The sequence below is a fragment of the Bufo bufo genome, chromosome 3 (assembly GCF_905171765.1).
Source record: "Bufo bufo chromosome 3, aBufBuf1.1, whole genome shotgun sequence".
NCBI classification, from domain to species: domain Eukaryota; kingdom Metazoa; phylum Chordata; class Amphibia; order Anura; family Bufonidae; genus Bufo; species Bufo bufo.
The window spans coordinates 154159184-154186508 of record NC_053391.1 but is presented as its reverse complement, the minus strand read 5'-3'; the positions used below and the strand labels follow the sequence as shown (position 1 = coordinate 154186508).

The 27325-nt window shown below is 40.6% G+C and overlaps 1 protein-coding gene across 1 annotated transcript in view; it reads right to left on the bottom strand.

Moving 5' to 3' along the window:
* The window catches only part of IL1RAPL1 (interleukin 1 receptor accessory protein like 1), a 1020597-nt gene that overhangs the window by 90953 nt on the left and 902319 nt on the right, over window positions 1-27325 (bottom strand). Inside the window, exon 7 of the mRNA XM_040422155.1 lies at window positions 619-751. Within this exon, the coding sequence (XP_040278089.1) occupies window positions 619-751 (133 nt within the window). The remainder of the gene's footprint in view (window positions 1-618; window positions 752-27325) is intronic.

The following is a 27325-nucleotide window of genomic DNA, read 5'->3' as shown; positions in this document are numbered from 1 at the left end:
GGCTTTTAGGGGTTAATCCGATAAAAAATAAAATACATACTTACCTTATCCATTTGCTCGCAGAGAGGCCATTGTGGCCATCTTTATTGAAGACACTGCGTGAATCTTCAATCAAGATGGCCGCGTAGGCCTCTCCGTGAGCAAATAGATAAAGTATGTAATTTTTTTTTTTGCCTCCATTTCAGGAAAAATAGATGAAGCTTGAGGAAATTCGGCTTAGAATTGGAATTCCTGCTGGGAATCAAATTATTCCTGAAATTATGATCAAAGTCAATTTGTTTGACTTCGAATTGCTCAACAATAGCTGCGATATACAAAAATTATGTTACAGTAAATAGCAGGATGCACAAAGTCATTACAATACAAAGGTAAGAAATTGTATGATTTCTCTGGAGTATTTCACTTGGCTCCGCAATACCTACATAAGATCAGAGTTTATATTATTTGTATGACAATAGGATTACTATGTCCAGTGGATCCGAGTCACTACTCTTATGTACAGATAATAAGCTGTGATATAACCCATAAAATAACAAACATTTATGGAGACATAGTGATATAGGACTGCATTAAATATTTTGGATGTCTCCACATATGATAAACTATCCCATATATTACCTTATATCACTCTCTCTGACTCTCTTCTCATCCAAATCCTCAATAAACTTCTCCCCTTTCATCCAGTAAATTAAAGGACTGACGTCACCGCTGTAGCCAAAGAAGGCTCTGCAGGTTAAATTAGCTGAGCTGCCTGTTGGAGAGAAACAAAAGGAGAATAAACATATAAATTGCTTCCTTTTTCTAATCTTAAAGAATCCTAGAAAGCAAACATTGATCACAGTAATAAATTAGATAAATGGACAATATCACTTCCCAGGTTGTTGATTTTACCCTTTATTTTAAGCTTTCCACGTTTTCTAGGATGAGCTAAATGGAAGATTAAAGACTTCTTTCCACTGACAATAAATAACATTTCCTTACATACTTATTGAAGAATACGCTTTCGCTGCCTTTATTTCTAATAGGTTTGTTTCATACTAGGTGATACAAAGTAATTTCTGGAATCAAAGGGTTCTCAGATGTCGTAGAGAAGAAAATACGGAGTAAGCAACTTTTTTGTAATGTGGAGGACTATGACTTAATTTGCTAATAATGGAGCAAGGATGCAGTTTTATCAGTCAAGTACTGTACTGCTGGAGGTCTATGAGCTAATATCACAACAGTCCCTAGAACTGTATTTATTATCCCGCTCTTTTCGCTCTCCGCACAATGTTCATGGCAGTTAAATTGAAATCAATACAACAATAATATAACAGCAAGACGCTGACATTTAAAGGGATTGTCCAAGTGTTTACTACAGATGACCTATCCTCAGGATGGGTCATCAGTACCTGATAAGTGGGGGTTCAACTCCAGACACCCCTGCTGCTTAGCTGTTTGAAGAAGAGAGCAGTATGGCCTCTTCCTAGGCCACAGCCACTATACAATGCACGATTTTGTGCCTGGCAAGCTGCAAATAGGCCACAATGCTTACTAGAGCATTGTGGCCTTTTCAAACAGTTGATCTGTGGGGGGTGGGTGGGGGGGTGTGATGGGTTTGGAGTGCCAAGAGTTGGGGTGCCAAGATCACATACCAATTACCTATGCTAAGGATAGGTCATCAGTATAAAAAAAAAAACTTGGAAAACCGCTTTGACATGTGCCTATTTAGCTACATAAAGCTGAGGGGGGGTTCTGGAACCCACTCTCTTCACAGAGAATTTTAAAATAAACATCCTGTTTCTCTGACTCCGTCCTTATCAGCAAGTTTCTCATGGATTACACAGACGCTGCATCATCTCAGTCAGCCAATAGCAGTGAATGTATGATTTTCTGAGATGCTCTATGATAGACTTATGTTTCATGGAGCAGTTCTTTGTCTGAGCAGGAACAAGAAAAGAAAAGAGTCCAGCCTCTTTCGATACAGATAGCAAACTGCCCTAGACCACCAGGGATGTTGTTAATGTCTTCTACCCTAGACAACCAGGAATTTAACTACTAATTGTTCACTACTCTAGCTCACCAGGGATCATATTATTAACCCATTTCTATCCCAAACTATCAGATTAGCAATTGCTAGCCCCAGCTACCAGGTCAATCCTTGTATAACATATAGGGGCATGGGTATAACCATTGATTTTGGAATATAACTTACACCAGAAAGATTTCTCCCTTTTTTGCGATAAAAAAAGTAACTGCACATAAAAGACAAGTATCTGCACATAAAATAAAAAAAAGCTGGTATCTTCGGAAAAATTCAAAGGGATAGCGTATATTCACAGAAATATTAGGGCTACGTAAGCTGATGATATTTATAGAGGACAAATATTATACAGTTCTATATATCAGTGAAATAAAAACAATATTGTAGATATTGAGTAGATATATTTTTAATGAATAAATAGATGTATAGATAGATAGAATAAATGAAATCCGCAGCACATCCGAGTAGTGAAGAAGTAAAAGAAGCTTTAATCACCAAGCATGCGACGTTTCAATCCTCTCAATGGGATTTTTCTCAAGCAGTGCTTGAGAAAAATCCCATTGAGAGGATTGAAACGTCGCATGCTTGGTGATTAAAGCTTCTTTTACTTCTTCACTACTCGGATGTGCTGCGGATTTCATTTATTCTACATTGTTTGGAGGTGGATCGCTGACTCAGCCGCTGGCACTCCGTCTGTACTTTTCAGACAGTGGTGCTGCCCACATTCCTTGGTTTATTGGATAGATAGATAGATATATATTAGATATGTAGATAGATAGATAGATATTAGATATGTAGATAGATAGATAGATAGATATATATTAGATATGTAGATAGATAGATAGATAGATATTAGATATGTAGATAGATAGATAGCTTGAGAAAGGCTCTAACGTTGAGACAAAACGTTGTGTCCATGTAGTTGAATAAACTTGTTTCATTTTTTCAATTATTTCAGAGTGCTGCCTATATACATTTTTATTTTTTGGGCAATAGTCTAGTTCCCTTAAGCATGCACCTGTTTTACTTTTGTTTTTTGTTGCATTCTGGTGCTGACATTTTTCAGATTTTCTAGATAGATGAGGCTCAATTTCTGCTGCGGTGCCCCAAATACTGAGGGACACTTACTTCAGGAGACTGTCTGATCTCTGCCTAGACTTCACCTCCTTGGAGGAGGAAGAGAAACTCTCCATACTGCTGGGGGAAGAGGAGAACACAACGGCCATAGCAGCAAAGTATATTACTGCCTGCCATAGACTGAGAGGAGCCTGATATGTCATAGACTCTTATACCCCCACCCTGGATGTGTCCCCATCCCCATCCCTCAAACCTACCCTATTCCCCCAACCTGGATGTGTCCCCATCCCCCAACCCTACCCAATTATTTCCCACTTGCTTTGGCAATGCTAAAGTGTATTTAGTCCTGCCAATAAAGCCGATTTGAATTAGATAGATAGATAGATAGATAGATAGATAGATAGACAAACATATACAGAAAACATAGAAAATAGATAAAAGTTTTTCAAGTAATATATTTATTTTTTTCTTTTATCTAGTCTTCATGTGAAATTTATTTCTTAAACAGTTTCTATAAATGCCATACAGATGTTCAGTTTATATACAGTAATAGATGTCATTAATAAGAACTATATAACAGTACAAAAGTATAGCATGTGCAGAATTTAACCTGATGTACATTAGCTAAGTAAAAAAAAAATCATAACAGATTCAAACATTGTAAGATTTTTACTTTCCAGTTGAATATGTAATTATCTTTGCTCCATAAAATCCAATCAGTTATCACATTATTGTGTATGAGAGATATGATTGATAACCTCCATGTACATTTTAATGTTTTTAGAGATAAAATGAAGAATCTCAGTCTTAATCTGATTTATGTTTCCCCATAATGAGATGATGTTTGCATAACCTGTTAAGAGGGTCTGACTCTAATAAGTTAACTGTGGAGACATCACATATTACGAACAATGGCGATTTACAATTCAGGCTGAAAGAAACCTCTCCATTACTCTGGCTAAGCATTTCTCGGATCGCTGTTTGGCTATAGATGATTCATTTCTACACATGAGCAATTATCACTTGTCAGGACTGCAGTTTATAATAAAATAAAGTAAATAATCTGAAATAACTAACCTCAATATCTACACATAAAAAAATCCAAAAATAAACATTATTATGAATATTATAATACCGTAATGTGGGAGTATTATAATAAATGATGTCTAAGGGGTCTACCAATATATGGGGTGGAGCTTGTAGATTTATAGTGTTATAGTAGCATTACTTGTTGATCAGCAGTCAATTTGAGGTCCCATGACAGACCTTTCAGTTGTCAAATGTTGCTTGAGAAGCACAGATGGAATTTAACCTCTTAGTTGCCAGCCTGCTTTGTTCCTCAGTGACCAAGTGATTGCTTTCAGTTTTTCATTGTTGCATTTCAATAGCTATAACTTTTTTACTTTTTTGTATATCCACATGAGGGCTTGTTTTTCTTTACCGGACAAGTTGTAGTTTTTAATAGCACCATTTTGAGGTAGACATAACTTACTGATTAACTTTTATTAACTCTTTCTTGGGGGTATAAGGGCAAAAAAAATTTTTTTTTCATTTTGTGGCATTTACTTTTCTGTACAAATAACATTATAACTTTATTTTGTGAGTCAATACAATCGCAGTGATGCCAAATACATTTAGTTTTTTTTAATGTTTTACTACTTTTGCACAATATAACCACTTTAAAAAAAGAAAATGTTTTTGCATTGTTGCATCCCAAGACTTTACATCTTTGTTTCCATAGTGCTGTGTGAGGACTTTTTTGTGGGATGACATATTTTTTTAATGGTATGATTTTGGGGTACATAACATTTTTTTGTTCGCCTTTTTATTTCATTTGTTTGTTTAAGAATAAGCAATTCTAGCTTATACAGTGCAAAATATATTCTGTCAATGTTATACTGACATCCACCAGCAGGCTGCACCAGAGAGGTGCAGCCTGCTAGAATACACCGAAAGTCCTAGGCTGCCATTAGGAGACACAGCAAGTCCATTCCCTCTGTAACTACTTAGATGCCATAATTGCTATTAGGGTTAATGGCCTTGATCGGCACTTCTTCCTGTCTAGGCCATTATAGCAGCAGCATTACAGTAGCGCTTAGCCTGGGCTGCCATGAAAAGATGGGGGCCCAGCCTAAGGTCCCTTGGAGTCATAAAGGGTTTAATAGGGTCACACAATGCATCTGCCTATTCATATGGTATTCACTTAAAGAATCATAGGACACTTGGTATGCCCTTACCCCCCCTCCTCCCCGCTCTACTCAGCTTCCTAGTACACGTGCATCAATCACTCCTGAGGCAACACAGAATGCAAAGTGCAATTCCCCAAACTTCTGACAAAAAAAAATTAATAAATATATATATATATATATATATATATATATATATACAGTGGGATGCGAAAGTTTGGGCAACCTTGTTAATCGTCATGATTTTCCTGTATAAATCGTTGGTTGTTATGATAAAAAATGTCAGTTAAATATATCATATAGGAGACACACACAGTGATATTTGAGAAGTGAAATGAAGTTTATTGGATTTACAGAAAGTGTGCTATAATTGTTTAAACAAAATTAGGCAGGTGCATAAATTTGGGCACTGTTGTCATTTTATTGAGTCCAAAACCTTTAGAACTAATTATTGGAACTCAAATTGGCTTGGTAAGCTCAGTGACCCCTGACCTACATACACAGGTGAATCCAATTATGAGAAAGAGTATTTAAGGGGGTCAATTGTAAGTTTCCCTCCTCTTTTAATTTTCTCTGAAGAGTAGCAACATGGGGGTCTCAAAACAACTCTCAAATGACCTGAAGACAAAGATTGTTCACCATCATGGTTTAGGGGAAGGACACAGAAAGCTGTCTCAGAGATTTCAGCTGTCTGTTTCCACAGTTAGGAACATATTGAGGAAATGGAAGACCACACGCTCAGTTCAAGTTAAGGCTCGAAGTGGCAGACCAAGAAAAATCTCGGATAGACAGAAGCGACGAATGGTGAGAACCGTCAGAGTCAACCCACAGACCAGCACCAAAGACCTACAACATCATCTTGCTGCAGATGGAGTCACTGTGCATTATTCAACCATTCGGCGCACTTTACACAAGGAGAGGCTGTATGCGAGAGTGATGCAGAGGAAGCCTTTTCTCCGCCCACAGCACAAAAAGTGCTGCTTGAGGTGGGCTAAAGCACATTTGGCATAGCCAGCTTCATTTTCGAATAAGGTGCTGTGGACTGATGAAACTAAAATTGAGTTATTTGGCCATAACAAGGGGCGTTATGCATGGAGGAAAAAGAACACAGCATTCCAAGAAAAACACCTGCTACCTACAGTAAAATATGGTGGTGGTTCCATCATGCTGTGGGGATGTGTGACCAGTGCAGAGACTAGGAATCTTGTCAAAGTTGAGGGACGCATGGATTCCACTCAGTATTAGCAGATTCTGGAGACCAAAGTCCAGGAATCAGTGACAAAGCTGAAGCTGGATCTTTCAACAAGACAACGACCCTAAACACTGCTCAAAATCCACTAAGGCATTTATGCAGAGGAACAAGTACAACGTTCTGGAATGGCCATCTCAGTCCCCAAACCTGAATATAATAGAAAATCTGTGGTGTGACTTAAAGAGAGCTGTCCATGCTCGGAAGCCTGAATTAACTAAAGATGTTTTGTAAAGAGGAATGGTCTAAAATACCTTCAACCAGAATCCAGACTCTCATTGGAACCTACAGGAAGCGTTTAGAGGCTGTAATTTCTGCAAAAGGAGGATCTACTAAATATTGATTTCATTTCTTTTTTGTGGTGCCCAAATTTATGCACCTGCCTAATTTTGTTTAAACAATTATAGCACACTTTCTGTAAATCCAATAAACTTAATTTCACTTCTCAAATATCACTGTGTGTGTCTCCTATATGATATATTTAACTGACTTTTTTTATTGTAACAACCAACGATTTATACAGGAAAATCATGATGATTAACAAGGTTGCCCAAACTTTCGCATCCCACTGTATATATATATATATATATATATTTTAGAACAAATTATTGTTTATAGAAATTGTAATTTAAAAAATCGCTCTCGGACTCACACACTTTACAAAGGTTCATTCTGAACACCATATTCACCAAATATATTTACACCAGACAGCTGGCGTAATACAATACACTGGAAAATCTCCCCCGTTGTAGCTCTAAATCACTGCTTCCTCTCAGATAAAATAATACTAAACTGTCTGCCTACAACCACCACTATAGGGTGATCAGTGTATTGAAATTTATAGAGTTACCATTGACTGCCATGAAAGCTGTAATAATCTCTTTGCCTTGAGCTCCCCCTGGAGGTGGCTGCATAAAAATGCAGTGTTTTCATGTTGGGAATAGAAAAAGGATTTTAGCGCCAGGTCCCTTCCTCCCCCGGGTCCCAAAGCAGCTAAGTGGTTTGCCTCCATTGAAGTTATGCCACTGCTCTGATACGATTGTGTTAACGAGTGGAATTTAATCCAAATTGCCAAATGAGGTAGTGACATGTGGCATCACATGATCCCTATTAGCTAATGAGCAGCTCTGACATGCATTCCCAAACTAAAAAACAGGGTCACTGACAGCACTATATGGTTATTAACAAACTATAATACTGCTGGGTAGGGTCGACCCCCTGCTTCATATCATGACTGGATAAAAGACATTGCTTGGTTGAAAGACATTTTAATATATAAACTATATTAATTTTATTTATGCCAAATAATGACTAACTGTAAGACCTCATGTCAAGAAGCATGTCAGAGAGCAAATGCAGTGCTATATTATGCTTAGGGTTCCGCCATGCGTGTCTTTGCATAGCATTGCATTATAAAGGTATTCTCCCCTACCAGTAAAATCAGATATAAAGAGCTATAATACAGTACTTTTATGTATGTACTCTAATTAGTATTTTTTTTTTTTTACTTTTATTTTGCTTTGTGTTTTATATGAAGTATGAAAAAGCAGACTATGATCTAAGCCACCAACATAAAACTAAAAGTGAAAGAAGGACCATGCCCAAAACAAGATGAAGTTCCAGTCTATGAAAATGATGTCCGAAGACAAAATACACAATAAAATCATAGAAAATATATAGTTATGGACAGATCGATAGGCCCCAGAAGCGTTTCCTTATCAGATTTATTGCAGGCTTTTCCCCACAATTGCATATGGGAGCTAGTTCAGTCCCTAAGTACTGAGATAATGTTCCGTTTTGTTCCAGATGAATATGACATTTTTTATGGTACGTTTTGTAAGCCTTACTTCCAGCTGTGATTTGATTGTGCTTATGTGCCACTAGAGGACATCGTTTGGCTTCAAATGTTCTGCACGAACAGGGAAAAAACACGACTTCTTACAGGGAGTGTCAGGATCCAACCGCACGGCTCATTGTAATTAGCAAATATTGAATGTTTTGTGCTCAAGTGAAATGTCATTTTGTATGGGCATTCCAAATTACATTTGCCCCATTAGTCATACATGTTAGGATACAGTGTAATCAGCGGCACTGCTCTTTAGATGCCATTCCCTGGTGACAGCGCCTGTTGTTTTATGTCACAGAATAATATTCATTGTAATATTCCTTTAGTAATACTCAAAATAAATTGTAGCATGCTAAATTATTTACAAATGTACAGTAAAAAAAGGGAATGCCAAAAGTCCATGGCTTGTCATACACACATATCTCCCTCATTTTCTCATGCTTTGTATTTTGTGGATTTTTCATATTATAATAATAGAGCAGCGTACTACAGCACGTCATAGGAAAAACATGAAACTATATTCTCACCTTAGACATTTTATGGCATATCCACAGGTTATGTTATAAATCTCTGATCAAATGGTGCTGACCCAAGTTCTACCTGTCTCCATGCTGAGAATGCTGTGAATAGGCCTGCAGCTCTTTTTACTGACTGTTATGGAAGTCATGGAAACAGCCAAACATGATAGATAGATAGATACAGTAGATAGATAGATAGATAGATAGATAGATACAGTAGATAGATAGATAGATAGATAGATAGATAGATACAGTAGATAGATAGATAGATAGATAGATAGATAATATATAGATAATAGATAGATAGATAGATAGATAGATAGATAGATAGATAGATAGATAGATATGAAATAGATAGATAGATAGATAGATAGATACAGTAGATAGATAGATAGATAGATAGATAGATAGATAGATAGATATGAAATAGATGGATAGATAGATATGAGATAGATAGAGAGATAGATAGATAGATATAATATAGATAGATTTGAAATAGATAGGTAGATAGATAGATAGATAGATAGATAGATAGATAGATAGATAGATAGATAGATAGATAGATAGAAAAAAGCCATTAAAATACATAGAAAGAATTTGTTAACCTTTTTGTGTTATTTTCTTACTTAAATCATTAACCATCAAGTTTAGCTCGGCTGCGTCTGTATATAAATAACAGGATAGATATTTAAAGGGGTTCTCCGGGCTTTTACTACCAAATCGGCGAGGGTATGACACATGGCACCCCAACAAACAGCTGTATGAAGGATGGCACGCAGTGTGCACGTGCCGTCTGCAGTCTCTCTTCCTGATCACCACTGCTATGTCTATGGCAAAGCAGCAGCGAACAGGAAGAGAGACAGGAAATGGCACGTGCACATTTCCCGCCATCCCTTCATACAGCTGATCGGTGGGGTGCCATGTGTCATACCCTCACCAATCTAATATTGATGACCTATCCCGAGGATAGGTCATTAATATCGAAAGCTAGGAGAACCCCTTTAATGATAGATAGATAGATAGATAGATAGATAGATAGATAGATAGATAAAAGATAGATAGATAGATAGATAGATAGATAGATAGATCGATAATGATGATAATAGATAAATAGATAGATTGATAGATAGATAGATAGATAGATAGATAATAGATATTAACCTGTTACGGACACAGGACGTACAGGTACGCCCTGATGTCCTTGTACTTAAGGACACAGGGCGTACCTGTACGCCCTGTGTATTTCCGATCACCGCTGCGTGGCGGGCGGTGATCGGAACCCGGTGCCTGCTCAAATCATTGAGCAGGCATCTTGGCTAAATGTGAGGGGGGGTCCCGTGACCCCCCCCCCCCCCCCGTGTCGGCGATCGCTGCAAACCGCAGGTCAATTCAGACCTGCGGTTTGCGGCTTTTCAATGGTGCAGCGGCGGCAGGCGCAGGTGCCATTGGAACCCCATGCGGCTGTAGGGGGGACCCGATGGCAGGGAAGGCAGTGCGATGACTAAGGAAGGCATCGCGCTGCCTTCCGGTGACGAGCCTGTGAGATCCAGCCCCCTGGATCTCACAGGCAGGAAGCTGTATGAGTAATACATACAGTATTACTCATACAGCCAATGCATTCCAATACAGAAGTATTGGAATGCATTGTAAAAGGATTAGACCCCCAAAAGTGCCAAAGTGGGACAAAAAATAAAGTAAAAAAAGTTGAAAAAATAAAGTTTTCCCCCCAAAAAATTAAAAGTTTCAAGTAAAAATAAACAAAAACGGCATTTTCCCCAAATAAAGTTAATTTTTTTTGTAAAAAATAGGAAAAAAAATAAGTAAACATATTAGGTATCGCCGCGTCCATATCGACCGGCTCTATAAACATATCACACGACCTAACCCCTAAGATGAACACCGTAAAAAATAAAAAATAAAAACTGCTAAATAAACCTTTTTTTGTCACCTTATATCACAAAAAGTACAACAGTAAGCGATAAAAAAGGCGTATGCCCACTAAAATTGTACCAATCTAACCGTCACCTCATCCCGCAAAAAATAAGACCCTACCTAAGACAATCACCCAAAAATTAAAAAACTATATTAATATGGAGACATATATATAAAAAAGTATACATATTAGGTATTTCCGCGTCCATATCGACAGGCTCTATGAAAATATCACATGACCTAACCTCTCAGGTGAACACCGTAAAAAAATAAAAACGGTCTAAAAAAAGCAATTTTTTGTCACCTTACATCACATAAAGTGTAATATCAAGCGATCAAAAAGTCATATGCACCCCAAAATAGTGCCAATGAAACAGTCATCTCATCCCGCAAAAAAATGAGACCCTACCTAAGATAATCGTCCAAAAACTGAAAAAACTATGGATCTCAGACTGTGGAGACACTAAAACATGATTTATTTATTTTTGTTTAAAAAATGAAATTATTGTGGGGGTGGAGCTAGCGTCAGACTGTGATGGCAGCATAGTTGGGAGCTCTCCGTAATAGATCCTACAAAGCACCGGCACACGCAAGCTGACAGCCGGAGAAATGGTCAAAATAGGCCAATCTAAGTCTGGAGACTCATCCAGTACCAACAAATCCGCAAATTCAGGCGGAGAAATTGATAAATTCATCTGAAAAGCGGCCGCCACTGTTGCGGCGCGAGAGCTCAAGATGGCGCCGACGCCCTCGCTAAAGGTTAGTGAGCGCGCTACTGATCTTTCGGAAGGGGATTCTGATAATGAAGATTCCCACAGCAGGACGGCGCTCCCGATTACCTGCCGATTCTTAAAACAAACGCTTAGCAAAGCTATGGATCCGATCCTGAGCGAACTCACAGCGCTCCGCCATGATATGCTGCACATTGGCGACAGAGTGGTAACGCTAGAAACCCATCAAGCTACGATACTAGCCCACCAAACAGCCACTGCGTCCTCCCTGCAGAAGTGCCCTACCCATCTCAACGACCTCCACAGCGCCTTGGAGGATCAAGAAAATTGGCGACGCAGAAATAATCTAAGGTTTAGGGGGATACCTGAAACAGTCCTAGCCATGGATATCCCAGCAACAGTGATGACGCTGTGCAAGTCCCTACTGGGCCCGGAACATCAGATGGACATAACTATCGAACGCGCCCACAGAGTGCTGCGGCCTAAACCTAAACCCTCTGAACCCCCCAGAGATGTAATCTGCCGATTCCTAAATTTCCAGATTAAAGCAGCAGTGCTGGAGGCAGCCAGGAATCAAGAAAACATAACATGCGAAGGATCACCAGTCTCGATATATCAGGACTTATTGTAGCACCTTCAACACTCAAAAAACGCCGCTCCCTGAAACCCCTGACCGATTGGCTCCGGTCCAACAAGATTTTATATCGATGGACTTTTCCATTCGGACTCACCTTTGCTCACACCGGGCGCCGTCTCTCTATCTCTGCATATGCCGACCTAGCCGGAGTATTTGAGCACCTACAGATACCGCCTATGGAAATGGAGAACTGGGAGCTTTACCAGGATATCTTGGAGCTACCAGAGCTTCCCGTTATCGTGCCATTTGAACCTTCTCGCACTCCAAAATCGCAGAGGGCCTAGCGAAGGAATATACAGTTTACCCCATAGGGACTGGTTCAGTAATGTTAATTATCTTTACTAACTGCTTTGCAGCGCGGCAGTTTCGGGCCATTCCCTATACCTGCTTCCTGAATCATATTCTCCCTCAACTCTCATACCTCAAAGCCCCTTCTCACTCCACACAATCTCTCCCCCCTCTCCATACTCAATCCTAACCAATTATGTCTATCCACTCTGGCCTTAATTGACCTTCTCCCCTGTCTGATAGCCTCTCCTTTGAGGCCTCACCCGGTGCTATGAGGATCGTAACTGGGTTGATCAACCATTTCCCCCCTTGCGACCCTCACTTTATTCACTGTTACTATTGACCCGCCTTAACGGGTTCACCCTGTTGAAAGTTTTTACTTTTGTTTTATATGCTATTGTTTTTGTATTGTTTAAGGTACATATTCCATCTCCTGTGAGGAAACAAAGAATATCTAAGATACCTCTGACATCCAACTCGCCCAGTCTGAAAGACCAGATCTTATGTGAACGAAGTGTGTCTCCCTGGGGAGATGACGCGCCACAGCAAGGTAACCCCCAACGTTTAAGATATCATGGCTGACTTATCATTTGCGTCCTACAATGTTAGGGGCTTTAACTCCCCTTCTAAGAGGAGTCAGATCTTTACATTGTTACTCAAATCTGGGGCCAGTGTCTTGCTCCTACAGGAGACGCACTTCAAATTCAACCATTACCCTAACCTATCCTTTGCTCACTACTCCCAGTGGTATCACTGCGGTGGTGATTCATCTGCTTCGGGTGGGGTGAGTATTGGATTTCAGAGGAAGGTCCCGTTCAAATATACCTCTCATTTGCAAGATCCAGAAGGGAGATACATCCTGGTCAAGGGTAGTATAGGCCTTCAGACATACACCATCATTAACCTTTACGCCCCCAATTCGGGATAGTCCAGATGGTTTTCCACAGTCTTCCCCATCATTGAGAATTTTGCTGAGAGATTGGTGGTCCTGGGAGGAGATTTAAATGCCACTCTAACCCCACAACTCGACTCATCCACCCAGAGATCCGCTATATCAACCAGCGCATTACGCTGGATAAGGGAGGGATTGTGGAACCTATATCTTATCGATGTATGGCGCACGTTACACCCCAAAATGAGGGATTATAGTTTTTATTCTCATGTCCACGGATCTTATCAAAGGTTGGATTACTTATTTATATCTAAGGCACACCTGCAGTTATGTCACGAAGCTAAATTGGTTATGTCACGAAGCTAAATTGGGCTCCATCCATTTATCTGATCACGCCCCCATCTTCCTTTCAGTATCAGCTCCTGTATCGAATTCAAATACATTCAGATGGCACCTGAACGAGTCAATCTTGGGTGACAAAATGGCCAAAGAAAAAATATCCGACCTTCTAAAGGAATACTTTACCTTGAATAAAGGCCCAGAAACATCAGACCAATCTCTATGGGATTCCCATAAACCATACATCAGAGGCCATTTTATTAGCCTGGGCTCATTTCTCAAAAAAGAGAGGGGGAAAAGGTAGATGCCCTATGCCAAAAAAGAAAACTCCTTGAATCTCTGCACAAACGCTCCCTCTCAGAAACCCATCTACAGGAACTCTCCAACCTCAGAGCAGAGATAAAATCCATCCTACAACATTCAACAGCCAAGTATTTCCTAAACTCACAGCACAAGTTTTTCGCCCATGGTGACAAGGCATCAAAGTTCATGTTGCGTAGAATAAAGAATAGAAAAGCAGCAAATTACATTCACCAAATAGACTCCCTTCAGGGTTCCCCCCTCTACTCCTCTAAGTTAATAGCAACCCGCTTTAGGGAATTCTATGAATCCCTATACAATTTGCCTTCTACAATTACCTCGGAATCCCACTCCTCCCTAACATCCTCCTTTTTAGGTTCACTTGACCTTCCATCTATTTCCACAGATATCAAACGGAAAATTTCATCACGATTTACACTTGAAGCACTAACAACGGCATTAAAACAAGCACCCTCTAGCAAAAGTCCAGTCCCAGACGGATTAACTGTATCTTATTACAGAACCTTCCAACAACTCATTCTCCCCCACTTGCTCTCGGTTTGTAACTCGACACTTCAAGGGAAACAACTATCAAGTGATATGACAATAGCCCATATAACATTGATACCCAAGGAAGGGAAAAACCCTAACCAATGCGCTAACTATAGACCCATTTCACTTCTTAACATTGACCTTATGTTACTGGCAAAGATGCTAGCGAATCGCTTGTCTACGGTTCTCCCATCTTTGGTACATGGGGACCAGGTGGGCTTCGTCCGGGGTAGGGAAGGCAGAGACAACACATCTAGAGTTCTTAATATTGTGTACTACGCTGCCCTCCGTTCCAAACCTCTCCTCCTACTCAGCACAGATGCGGAGAAAGCATTCGATAGGATTAACTGGTCCTACCTGAACCATGTCCTGCGGGGATTCGGCCTACCTGGTCCCTTTGTCTAAGCCACCTTCACTATGTACTCCCAAGCCTCTGCCTCAGTCTTAGTTAATGGCGACTTATCAGAGCCCTTCAGTATACGAAATGGCACCAACCAAGGATGCCCTCTTTCACCCCTACTTTTTGTCCCAGCCCTTGAACCCCTCCTAATTCGATTGAGAGCAGACCCTGACATAAAGGGTATATTACTAGGGGGTCAGGAGCATAAATTGGCCGCCTTTGCGGACGACATTATGATCATGACCTCAAATCCAGAAACATCACTCTCAGTGATCCAAAACCATTTAGACAAATACAGCGCCCTCTCCAACTTTAAAATAAACAAACAAAAATCACTTATCATCTGTTTCAGAATCCCCTTAACAACACAAAACCGCTTAAAAACCAACTCATCATTCGATTGGTCATCTCCTTTGCTCACCTATCTTGGGATCAAGATAAGCCCCAATATATCTGATTTGTTCTCCCTCAACTACTCCCCACTTTTACAATCTATATCTACCAGTGTAGATAGATTGAATACCCACTTAATTTCGTGGTTTGGAAGAAAAAACCTCCTTATGTCCTTAATTATCCCTCGCCTCACGTACTTGCAACAGGTCCTACCCATACATATACCTAATAATTATTATTATGATTCCCTAAGCGGTCTGGAGGAATGGCACCCTCAGACCCTGAACTATACGGAAAAGCAGTACTTTTATCCAGGGCAGTAGAATGGCTCAGAAACTCCAATCCTAAACCATGGGTAGCGATGGAGCAGGAGCTTTTAGGAAAACCATTACGCTCCATATTATTGGGAAACTCCAGTCTTACAAATATCCCCATTTCACCATACCCCATTATCCAAGACACATTGAAGGCGTGGAAATGGTTTCAAACCACTCAATGCTCAATACCCTTCCCATCCCCCCTCCTTTCTCTGAGAGAAATATTATAATCTCCCCTTGATGATTGAATGCACCCCACGACCCCTGAGAGAATTAGCTATACATATCACCTCTCTCTTTGACCCAGAGGGCCAGGTGTTGTCTATCTCAGAGCTCCAAAAATTGCTTACCCCACATCACCATTGCATATCTCCTATATCATACCTTCACTCATATCTCTCCCAACATACCTCTAGAAGTGACTTTCTTCAACCATTAATCTGGATAGAGGCCATCATTAACAACCCCAATCCACTAAAAAAGCTCATCTCCCAACTATTTCATAGGCTGAATAAACCTCCCCTACTCACCAAACCTGCCTACATAAGACATTGGGAATGAGACGTAGGTCAAGATCTCCCTCTCACCAAATTACCAGACATACTTTTAGCTCCACATATTGCGTCCCGATGTGTTCGCACACAAGAAAAAGGATACAAGCTGTTAACTAGATGGTATAAAACTCCAGACATAACCTGCCTTTACTCTGACTCAGCCTCTGATAGATGTTGGAGATGCCTAAGTAATAGAGGATCTTTCTTCCATATTTGGTGGGAGTGTCCCACTATAAAAAATTGGTGGAAGGAAATGTTTCGCTTAAGCAACCAGATATGCCATACCTCAGTGCCAATCTCTCCCCTCAAAGCCCTACTTAGCATTTATGATACAAATATGTCCGGTGACCCTCATTCTCTCCCCTTTCTGTTTAAACAACTGCTTATTGCAGCGCGTCTGTTGGTTCCGAAACACTGGCTTTCTACTACCCTCCCCTCCATGGAACAATGGAGACAGAAAGTAGACCAATTGTACTGTTTTGAGGATTTATCCGCATGGGAGGCCAGGAATCATCAAAAATTCGCAAAACAATGGCGATTATGGCGGGAGTTTAGGTTAACTTAGTGACCGACATTCTCACCATGGTCCAGTTCTGATAAGAATGTGATAAATTTATCATTTTTCATTCCCTTGGATATTGTGGCGTCCACTTTGAATACGTGGAGTTTTACCAATAATGGTAAATATCATCAAGATGTAAATACATATGCATATACACAGATTATGGAATTACTATGAGTATTAACACCTTCAAGGTCTTGTATACTTTCAGATTGTATAACCTCTGTATTAACTACTGCGTCATGTTAGACGCTCTGCTTACCCAATATGTACCGTGTATTGTTTTCTTCTTTGAAAATATTTTTTTTAAATAAAAATAAAAAAAATAAAAAAATGAAATCATTGTGTAAAACTTACATAAATAAAAAAATTGTATACATATTAGGTATCCCCACGTCCGTGACAACCTGCTCTATAAAAATACCACATGATCTAACCTGTCAGATGAGTGTTGTAAATAACAAAAAAAAATAAACGGTGCCAAAACAGCTATTTCTTGTTACCTTGCCTCACAAAAAGTGTAATATAGAGCAAACAAAAATCATATGAACCCTAAACTAGTACCAACAAAATGTCCACCCTATCCCATAGTTTCTAAAATATGGTCACTTTTTTGGAGTTTCTACTCTAGGGGTGCATCAGGGGGGCTTCAAATGGGACATGGTGTCAAAAAACCAGTCTGCCTTCCAAAAACTGTATGGCATTCCTTTCCTTCTGCGCCCTGCTGTGTGCCCGTACAGCAGTTTACGACCACATATGGGGTGTTTCTGTAAACTACAGAATCAGGGCCATAAATATTGAGTTTTGTTTGGCTGTTAACCCTTGCTTTGTAACTGGAAAAAAATATTAAAATGGAAAATCTGCCAAAAAAGTAAAATTTTGAAATTGTATCTCTATTTTCCATTTAATTCTTGTGGAACACCTAAAGGGTTAACAACGTTTGTAAAATCCGTTTTGAATACCTCGAGGGGTGAAGTTTCTTAGATGGGGTCACTTTTATGGAGTTTTTACTCTAGGGGTGCATCAAGGGGGCTTCAAATAGGACATGGTGTCAAAAAAAAACGTCCAGCAAAATCTGCCTTCCAAAAACCGTATGGCATTCCTTTCCTTCTGCGCCTGGCCGTGTGCCCGTACAGCAGTTTGCGACCACATATGGGGTGTTTCTTTAAACTACAGAATCAGGGCCATAAATATTGAGTTTTGTTCGGGCTGTTAACCCTTGCTTTGTGACTAGGAAGAAATATTTAAATGGAAAATCTGCCAAAAAAGCGAAATTTTGAAATTGCCATAGTTTTTTATGTTCTCTAGGGGACTGTTAGGGATTATAAAAATGTAGTACTCCATGGAAGTGTGATACTCCCTGAAGCAATCGATAACGCAGAGGCCCGGATGATAGGGGCAAGTGTCACATTGAGTGGTGGTGTCCTTCCGTATCCCCCTCCTTTGATACACTCTTTTGGGGTTCGTCCCTTCTTTCCAGTATGGGGGACCACACCTGGAAAATGTTGGCCAGGGACGATCCGGGCGCCTCCAATTCCCGAGGTACTCCGGCCTGCTCTTTCCCGATCTGAAAAGATCAGGTCCTTGAGGACTGCCTCATAAAATTGGAGGAATGTCCCTGTGCTGCCAACCTGTACCAAGTAGACTGCAACTTTTTTGTACCATGCCCGGGTTTTGCGCATGGCATTATATGGCTTGGGGACTTGATCAGAGAGATCAACTCCTCCCATATACCGATTGTAGTCGACGATACAATCGGGCTTGAGGACCGTTGCCGCGGTACCTTGCACAGGGACAGGGGTGATGCTGTTACCGTGGATTGTGGACAGTATAAGGACATCCCTATTGTCCTTATACCTGACCAGCAACAGGTTTTCACTGGTAAGAGCACGGGTCTCACCCCTGGGGATAGGTACGGGGAGGGGGTAGGTAGGGAGGCCGCATTGATTTTTCCGCATGGTCCCACAAGCGGACGTGGATCTGGCGGCAAGGGACCTGAACAAGGGAATGCTAGTATAAAAGTTATCCACGTACCAATGGTAACCCTTATCTAACAGTGGGTACATAAGGTCCCACACGAGTTTCCCGCTAACACCCAGAGTGGGGGGACATTCTGGGGGTTCAATACGGGAATCTCGCCCCTCGTACACACAAAATTTTTAAGTGTACCCTGAGGTACTCTCACACATTTTGTACATTTTCACGCCATACCTCACCCGCTTAGTAGGAATGTATTGGCGGAAACTGAGTCTCCCCTTGAACGCAACGAGAGACTCATCAACCGCGACCTCCCTTCCAGGTACGTAGGCCTGCGCAAATTTGGCCCCGAAGTGATCGATGACCGGCCGTATCTTATACAGACGGTCATGGGCAGGATCACCTCGGGGGGACATGCTGCATTATCTGAATAATGCAGACATTTCCGGATGGCCTCAAACCGGGGGCGTGTCATGGCCATACTGTAGAGTGGGGTCTGGTAGAGGACGTCCCCACTACAGTAATGCCTGACACTGGGTTTTTGCACTAGACCGATGTGCAGCACGAGGCCCCAAAACGTCCTCATCCCGGCTGCACTGACCAGCGTCCAGCCACCGGGTCTAGCCAAAAAGGAGCCCAGGTGCTGAGCAACGAACTGTTGGGCGAACAGGTTCGTCTGCTCCACCTCAGATTCACAAATGGGTCACTAAAAAAAAAAAAAAAAAGTCAATTTCAGTAAACCCCACTGTGGGAATCTGGATTCCTGGATTGCCAACAAAATCTGGAATCTCGGGTTAAAAATCCACTGGGGGACACCAGCTAAGTTCACCGGTAGGGGGCTACGGTGGGTTTATTTGGTGGGCCGGGACACCAGTACGAGCCCCAGGGTGGCTCTTACTAGGGTGGGCCACAGGGTCCCTAGCATGTCTCCGCCGCCTTGGGGGCTCATCGTCATCAGATGATGATGAGGAGGATGCGGATGACAAGAGGAATGTGGGGTCATCCTCATCATTACTGGGGCTCTAGGAGTCGGAGAGCATATGGGTGTATGCCTCCTCGGCCGAGAACGTCTGGCGGGCCATGGGTATGTGTGTGTGCGTGTGTGTGTACGTGCGTGTAAACCTTTATTGTATGTGCGTGTGTGGGGGGGGCACGGGTGTTTGCGTACTAAAAAGTAAAAAAAAAAAAATGGACAAGTGTTAGGAAAAAAAAAGTTCAAACTTGCTGATCAGTGGCAGGAGGAGGGGGGGGTCTAGGGTCTCAAAGCTAGAAAAAAATAAATTTAGATAAAGTGTTTTGTTTTTTCCAAACTAACTTTTCCCTCCTATCCCTGCCTAACGGTGCCTCTCCCTCACTGACCCTAACCTACCTGGAGGGTGATGGGTGCCGACGACGGGGGGATCGCAGGAGCTGGTGAGGACGGTGCTGGACGGTGCAGGTGCTGAAACAGGAAGAGGAGGGGAGAGAGAGGAGCGCCGGGAGTTTGAATCTCCCACCTCTCTCCCCGCACCTATCAGCACCATGGACAGCACCGCCGCCACCAATCAGCACCATGGCCAGCACCGCCTCTCCCAAAAGCTCGGACTGTGATTGGTGGTGTGTAATCACACCACCGATCACCGTCCTTTTCCGGTTCATCGGGTCCGGAAACGCAGCAAACCGCAGGTCTAAATTGACCTTCAGTTTGCTGCGATCGCCCATGCGGGGGGGTCACATGACCCCCCCGGCGTTGTGACAGGATGCCTGCTGAATGATTTCAGCGGACATCCTGTTGCGATTAACCCCCGCCGCAATCGCAATTTAAAGTTAGGACGTACCGGTATGTTGTGAGTCCTTAAGGACTCGGCAAACGTGCTGTACCGGTACGTCCTAAGTCCTTAAGGGGTTAAGGAGTTAAAGATGAGCAAATTTCTTAAAATTGGATTTGGATCAGTTTTTGCTCAGACAGCTCTGATTTTATTTGGGACAGGTCCGAATAAATTCAACCCAAGTCAAAAGTACCATATCTGCCCGCAAACATCTCTCTCGCTCTCTTTTTCTCTTTCTTTCACTCTCTCTCTCTATTTTTCTCTTTCTCTCTCTCTTGCAGTATTACAGTTAAGTAAAAGGAGGTGAGCTGCAATACAACAGCAGAAGTAATTTTTTTAACCCTTTGTAAAACATTATTTGGCTAACCAAAAGGAATACAAATGTCTGACAGTGGCGGTTTATCACGGCTGAGTATATCTTTTTTTTTTTTTTTTTAGAACCAGTTTCCTTGAAGTGCTAGGGAGGACGTTACATTTTCTATCTTCTCTCTTCCTGACATGAAAGTCCGAGTAATTATGACATTAAATCCTAATAGGATTTTGAAATGGAACGTTGTTAACAGTTATCCCAATCTGTTCTATTAACTCTTCTACTTTTTGACCTCAGAAATCACTTCATAACATAATAATCGGGTCTAACTGCTCCTTGGGCCCAGTCATTTACGGAAATTAACAGAGCAATTACTATGTGCACACATGGGACAGCTATTTAGGTGCCAGTTTCAAGATGGTAAACTGGATAATGTAGTATTACCATCTGCATCTGTTCATATTGTCAGGAGAATCTGCTTTATCACAGGCAATATCACAGGGCTTGCGTTCCAACAATATGCATGATGTATAGTTAGCGTGTGTTTAAGCCAGCAGATGAGAATGAAATCATTATACTGTATCATAGGCAAGACAGAATAACACATGTTAGTGATTTTGCTATGATTAAAAGGTTTTTCCAAGACTTTCATCCTCTGGATAGGTCATCAGAATCAGATCTGTACATTATATAGTGGCTGTGCTTAGTATCACAGCTTAACCCATTCACTTTAACAGGGCTGAGTAGCACTTAGGCCACGTGACCGATAAATGTGATGTCACTGGCCTAAGAAAGCAAATAATGGCAAAAAAAGAGATAAAGGCACTCATAGGGTAAGTAAGTCAAATAACAGTGTCCTCACACAGGAGAGGTGGTTTGCTCACCTATTTGGGTTGCACCAAATTGGGCACAACCACAATGAAGGTCAGATGAAGATAGCTACTGGTTGGTGCAGCCGGACTTGTTAGATAACCTTAGGTGGGAGCCAAACCGCCGGTCAGGTGAACAGTAGTACTGGGTGAACGGTGGACCATAGGAGTCAAGCAAACGTGTGGGCAACACAGGGCGCAATATTATGTGGAACGTTTGGTTCGCTGTGTGTCCCGAAACGGATTGTCTTTGAATAAATCAAAATCTATTTGACACCTGGTTGTGATATTGTGCCCTGTGTTGTCCACACTTTTGCTTGAATCCTATGGTCCAGCATTCCTCCAGTACTACTGACCTAAGAAAAGCTGTGCTTCTGCACGGAGGTCCCGGTTATCAGACCCCCACTGATCAGATACTGATGACCTATCCTAAGGATAGGTGATCAGTTATGAAGTCTCAGAAAACCTCTTTAAGTCCATTAAGAAGAAGGCTAAACCATGGCTTTTACAATTCTAATCAATGTGGAACTCCACAAGTCTAGGACAAGGTGTAAGGCTAAAAAACAGAAATTCCTATAAGTAGAGATGAGCTAAGTATTCATAATATCGATTCAGCGGCTTTGCGAATAAAAAAAATAAATAAATCACTTTGTGATGAATTACTTTGTCATGAAGTGCATTTCTGTATAAGTAATGGGTGCAATGACAGGGATCGCCATTGTACCCCTCAAATGCCGCATTCATACATGATCGCGGAATCTGATAGCAATAATCTGGTGTAAAATAAAAATAAAAAATAAATGATTTGCTCATGACGGGCCGGCCGCTGCCATCTTGATTTAAGATCTAGCGCAAAATCTCGCACAGTCCGCCATCACGTTGGCTGGTGTGGTGACATCATACGTCTCTGCTCCCGGGATTTCATGCAAGATCTTCAATCAAGATGACGGTGGCTGGCCCATCACGAGCAAATGAATGAGGTATCATTAAAAAAAAATCATTTTTGTCTATGTTAACATGAAGCAGATATCCGGTGCATCAATCTAAATGGAGGCGGCTGGCCCATCACAAGCAAATTGATGAGGTAAGTGTGATTAAATGTTTTATTTCCACCCGATTATTGCTATGAGATGCTGCAATCATGTATGAAAGTGGCATCTGAGGGTTACAATGACGGGGACAGAGCAATCGCTGCTCCGTCATTGCACCCACTACTTACAAATACATTTTACTGAATTTGTAATTTTACGATTTCATCTGTACCAACACTTTTATGGAAAACAATAGATAACAGAACATGCCATCCCAACAAGCTTTGATAAATGACAAAAAAAGCTCTGCTACATTGAAAAAGACAGCTCAGTACATTGCTTTAGTACTGTACAACTTCATGAAACCAAAAAGAGAAAACTTGCAAGACTAAATATAAAAATGTATCACTGGCCACATACCTGTGTTTCCACCCTTAAAGGGGTTGTGCCACAAAAACATATTCTACATTTTTTAAACCAGCTCCTGGATCTGAATACTTTTTAAACTGCAAAGTATAGTATAGTAAATGAGCTGTTCAATAGAATGTATCTGTTTAGCGCCACCTGCTGTTTGTTCTTTTCCTATTTTCTTGTCTACCTCACTGAGGTGGTCACACATGCTCAGTTTAAATCTTCAACTGCCATGAGCCATATGTTCTGTTAGAAGCTGTATCAGTTACAGGGAGAGAGATGCAGCAGAAAGGACCACCCCTTGAGAAAGAACACATCCCCTAATATGTCAACCTGAAGAGAATCTAGCAGAAGAATTGAAACAATGAATGGGGAGATCCTTGTGAGGTACAGGGCTGGTTCAGAGCTTTGTTACAAAGAGATTACCATGTACTATATAATGTCTGGTGTTAATTTTTTACATCATGGCATAACCCTCTTTAACTTGTGGCAAATTTTGCTAAGGACTCTGATTTCACATGATAAAAATTCAGTATATCATTGCAAAATGCTAGCAAAACTCTTGACAGGCTACATTCCCACACTGGATTCTAATGGTGGCAAAACATAGTCAAATACAGTTAAAAATGTTTGCCAGCTAAATATGCCACATAGTTGGCTCACAGATCCCCATATATTGATTGAGCCCCAGATGCCTCCACCAGATTCTCAGCTTCCAATGCTTCCAAACATCACCTCTTCCCTAAAACACCTCATAGTGACAGCCAGAGATGCCTCTATTCTTCTATTCAGAGTTCCCCTCACACTGTCTAACATAGACTTCCATAGAGTGGTTGACATGGCTGCAAACAATTTCATGGACCTTAAAAGTAAAAACAGTAACCAGATAACTATTGGCTCCAAGCAGTTAAATTAGTCCTACAAGCTTGGCACTTAAGTCACACTCTTTTCTAAAGGGTACCTATAATGGTGTCCACCCTTACCTTATCTTGAAATAGGTTAATGACTACAATTTTTCATTAAATAAATTCAATACAATTGTGTAACAAGCAAGGGACATTGTATTGTAAGGGTATTTTTAAATAACTGATTGGTTCTCCCCTTTAATTCTGTTTAATACTCTGAGTAATAGTTTATAAGTTTCCCTTATAATGAAGTGGGTTAGAGATAGTAACCATCCCCCTTTGTGCTGATACCATTATAGGTAGGATGTGAGTATGATTGCCCTATCTCTCTTGTACACCCTGAGGTGTCGGTCATGTGTTATAGTGGGTAGGCAGCCATGGGTTATAGCATAATCAATTGAGTCTCCACCCCATTTAGGCTAGTGATGTTTAATTACTTTTTTATTATTCTGTATGTGATTTCTTTGTGTTATTGTATATCTAATCACAGTAAATATATTTATTTACGTAGCCTGCGAAAGCTTATTCATTCTCAAATCTTTTGAATTCACTTTACGTTACAAAAATTCTCAAAGGCTGTAATCCATATCACAACTACTTGCAACCGTGCACAGACATATATAGGATAGACATCCCGTGATGGAATATCACAAAATTGAGTTTTTTTTGTTTTTTTTTAAGCTGCTCATCGTGCATTACACAACTTGAGATATGTTCATCCAAGAAGAAAGTAAAGAAAATCAAAAGGATACACTAGCTGTATATGAATACTCTAAGATGCAGTGAATGGTAATATTGAACTAGTAGATACTTACCAGAATGTGTGATATTTTAGGTCAATGTGATTTTGACATTGATTTAACACAATCAATGTATAGCTATACTGGGTGATAGGTTAAAGGGGGCTCTTTTTACCACATGAGCCATCACCAGAGCATTGTGCTAGTTATGAATTTAAGGACTAGTGTTGGGCGCGAATATTCGAATCACAAATTTTAATCGCGAATCTCGCCACTTTGAGAATTCGCAAAGCTTTAGAATATAGTGATATATATTTGTATCTGTGAATGTTCTAGATTTTTTTCATTTGAACCCATGATCCCTCCCTGCTTCTTGCTTGTGGACCAATGAAAAGGCTATAATTTCTTTGTCTGAGCTTACCAACATCCCTAGCAACCAATAGGAAAACTGCCTACCCCTTACTATATATGAACCTCCCCAGCAGCCATTTTCTGCAGTTTTTTGCAGTTCTGAGAGAGACAGCAGTGTCATTGCTGTGCTCTGTGCTTTTCTGTGTCATTACATTAGATATTTAGTTAGCTTATATATAATACAGTTAGTTAGTAGGAGATAGTCAGTGTAGGTTAGATTGATCTATAGTGTAGCTGATAGGTTCTGCTGTCCATACATACATGCTACAGACATAGTTCTGTGATGTCACAAGTTCACAACAATACTTAGTGCACCAATCAGTAATATGCAGTCAGACCTGCTAAAAAAGTTGCATGTATTGCGCCGAAATATGCACATCATTAATTGCCGATTTGAGCAATAGTGAATATATTGGAGCACTCTATCTGCATATAAAGCTACTGTAATGTTCTGCCGTGCCAACCATTTTCTCCAGTCTCAGGAAATTTCTAGCTGCTTGAAAAATGTAGCAAAAGTGACCCACGCCTGTATTGCGCGCCCAATACGCACATATTACATTGCCGATTTTCGCAATCAAGAAAATAATGGTGAATTCTCAAATTCTTAAATTTATGAAAAATATTCGCCCAAATATTTGCGGAATATTGGAAATTCGAAAATTGCCCCTGCTGCTCATCATTAGTAAGGACACATATATTGTTATTACAAAATAAACCCCCTTAGGCAGCTGTAGATGTATAATATATTTAGTGTAATCATGTAGTCAGAAATGTATATTTAGGAACCTTTTTCTTTCCGCCTTTAAAGTGAATGGGTACTTCCTGGCATCACATAAGAGCTGTACTGCCTGAACAAATCAAATGTCCCCCACTCTGCTGTGTTTCCACCTGACAACATGCAGTTACATATACACACTAGAAATACTGCAGCTACATCCCCTTCCTTCTTGCCTTCGGTTTAATGATTCACACAAGGTAGATTTTTAAGTGCACAAAAGGTTTCAAAATATTTTGCGCAAACCTAAAGGTAGGTAAAAGGGGAGCTACTGGAAGATAAGCAATATATTTAATAGATCACATTTTTTTTTTATTAATTACTATAATATTTATATTATTTGATGTGAACAGTAATAATAACGAAGGGGGTGCATTAAGTTTGTTTGCGGTATAAAAAGTGTGTATTTAAGTTTATAAGTAATAGCTACGTGCCTTAACTCTATATTACGTTGTGTACTATCATTTTATATAACCCGAGCCCCAATATCTTAGCTTTGTAAACTCTTTATATTTTGTAAAAGTTTTTCCTTTAGATCATTCCATTATTTTCCATGAAGCTACAGTATTTAAATATTTACGTGTCACTCGCTGTGCTGTCTATTTATGCATTTATGTTGTTTTTTTTATAGTAATAGTTGGAAAGTGCTGTTGATGATCAACCTCATTAATCAAAGTCTTGATGAAAGCCCCCACAGGACATAAAAGGCTGCAAAGTGTTTTGTAGGTTTATGGGAAAGGTTTGAAGAGATTTTTCAGATTATTAGTCCATGATAGTAGCTGTAAGGTTGTTTGATTTCATTTTATAAATGCTTACATTGTTAATGAGGTTGAAAATGTTCCATCAATTTCTCATTCATCTTTTGCATTTCCTTGACAGGAGAAAGATCTTGTTTATGGTAATCTCAGATAGTTTGGGAGTAAATCAAGTTACCTATTTGGGGTTCTGTTAGGAGTCTCCATCATAGAGTGAGTCAAAAATAGCAGAGAGAAAAGTCCTGCATGCAGGACTTTTTTCTCTGCTAAAAAATGGTCTCCCAAATGGAAACCGAATGGATCCCATTATAGTCAATGGGAGCTGTTAGTTTTACTGGCTAGGGCAGAACTAAATCCCGCCCATCAGTGTCAGTGACATCACCGGGGTTCCTGGCAGCCCCATGGAAAGCCCCGGTACGTCACCGGATCTCCAAAAAATGCCTTTGCCCTGCGCAATTTAGCGCAGGGCAAAGGAGAGCATTGGAGCAGTTCATGTCAGGTGGGCTGCCGGGGTGAAAATGAAGGGATGTCCAGGTT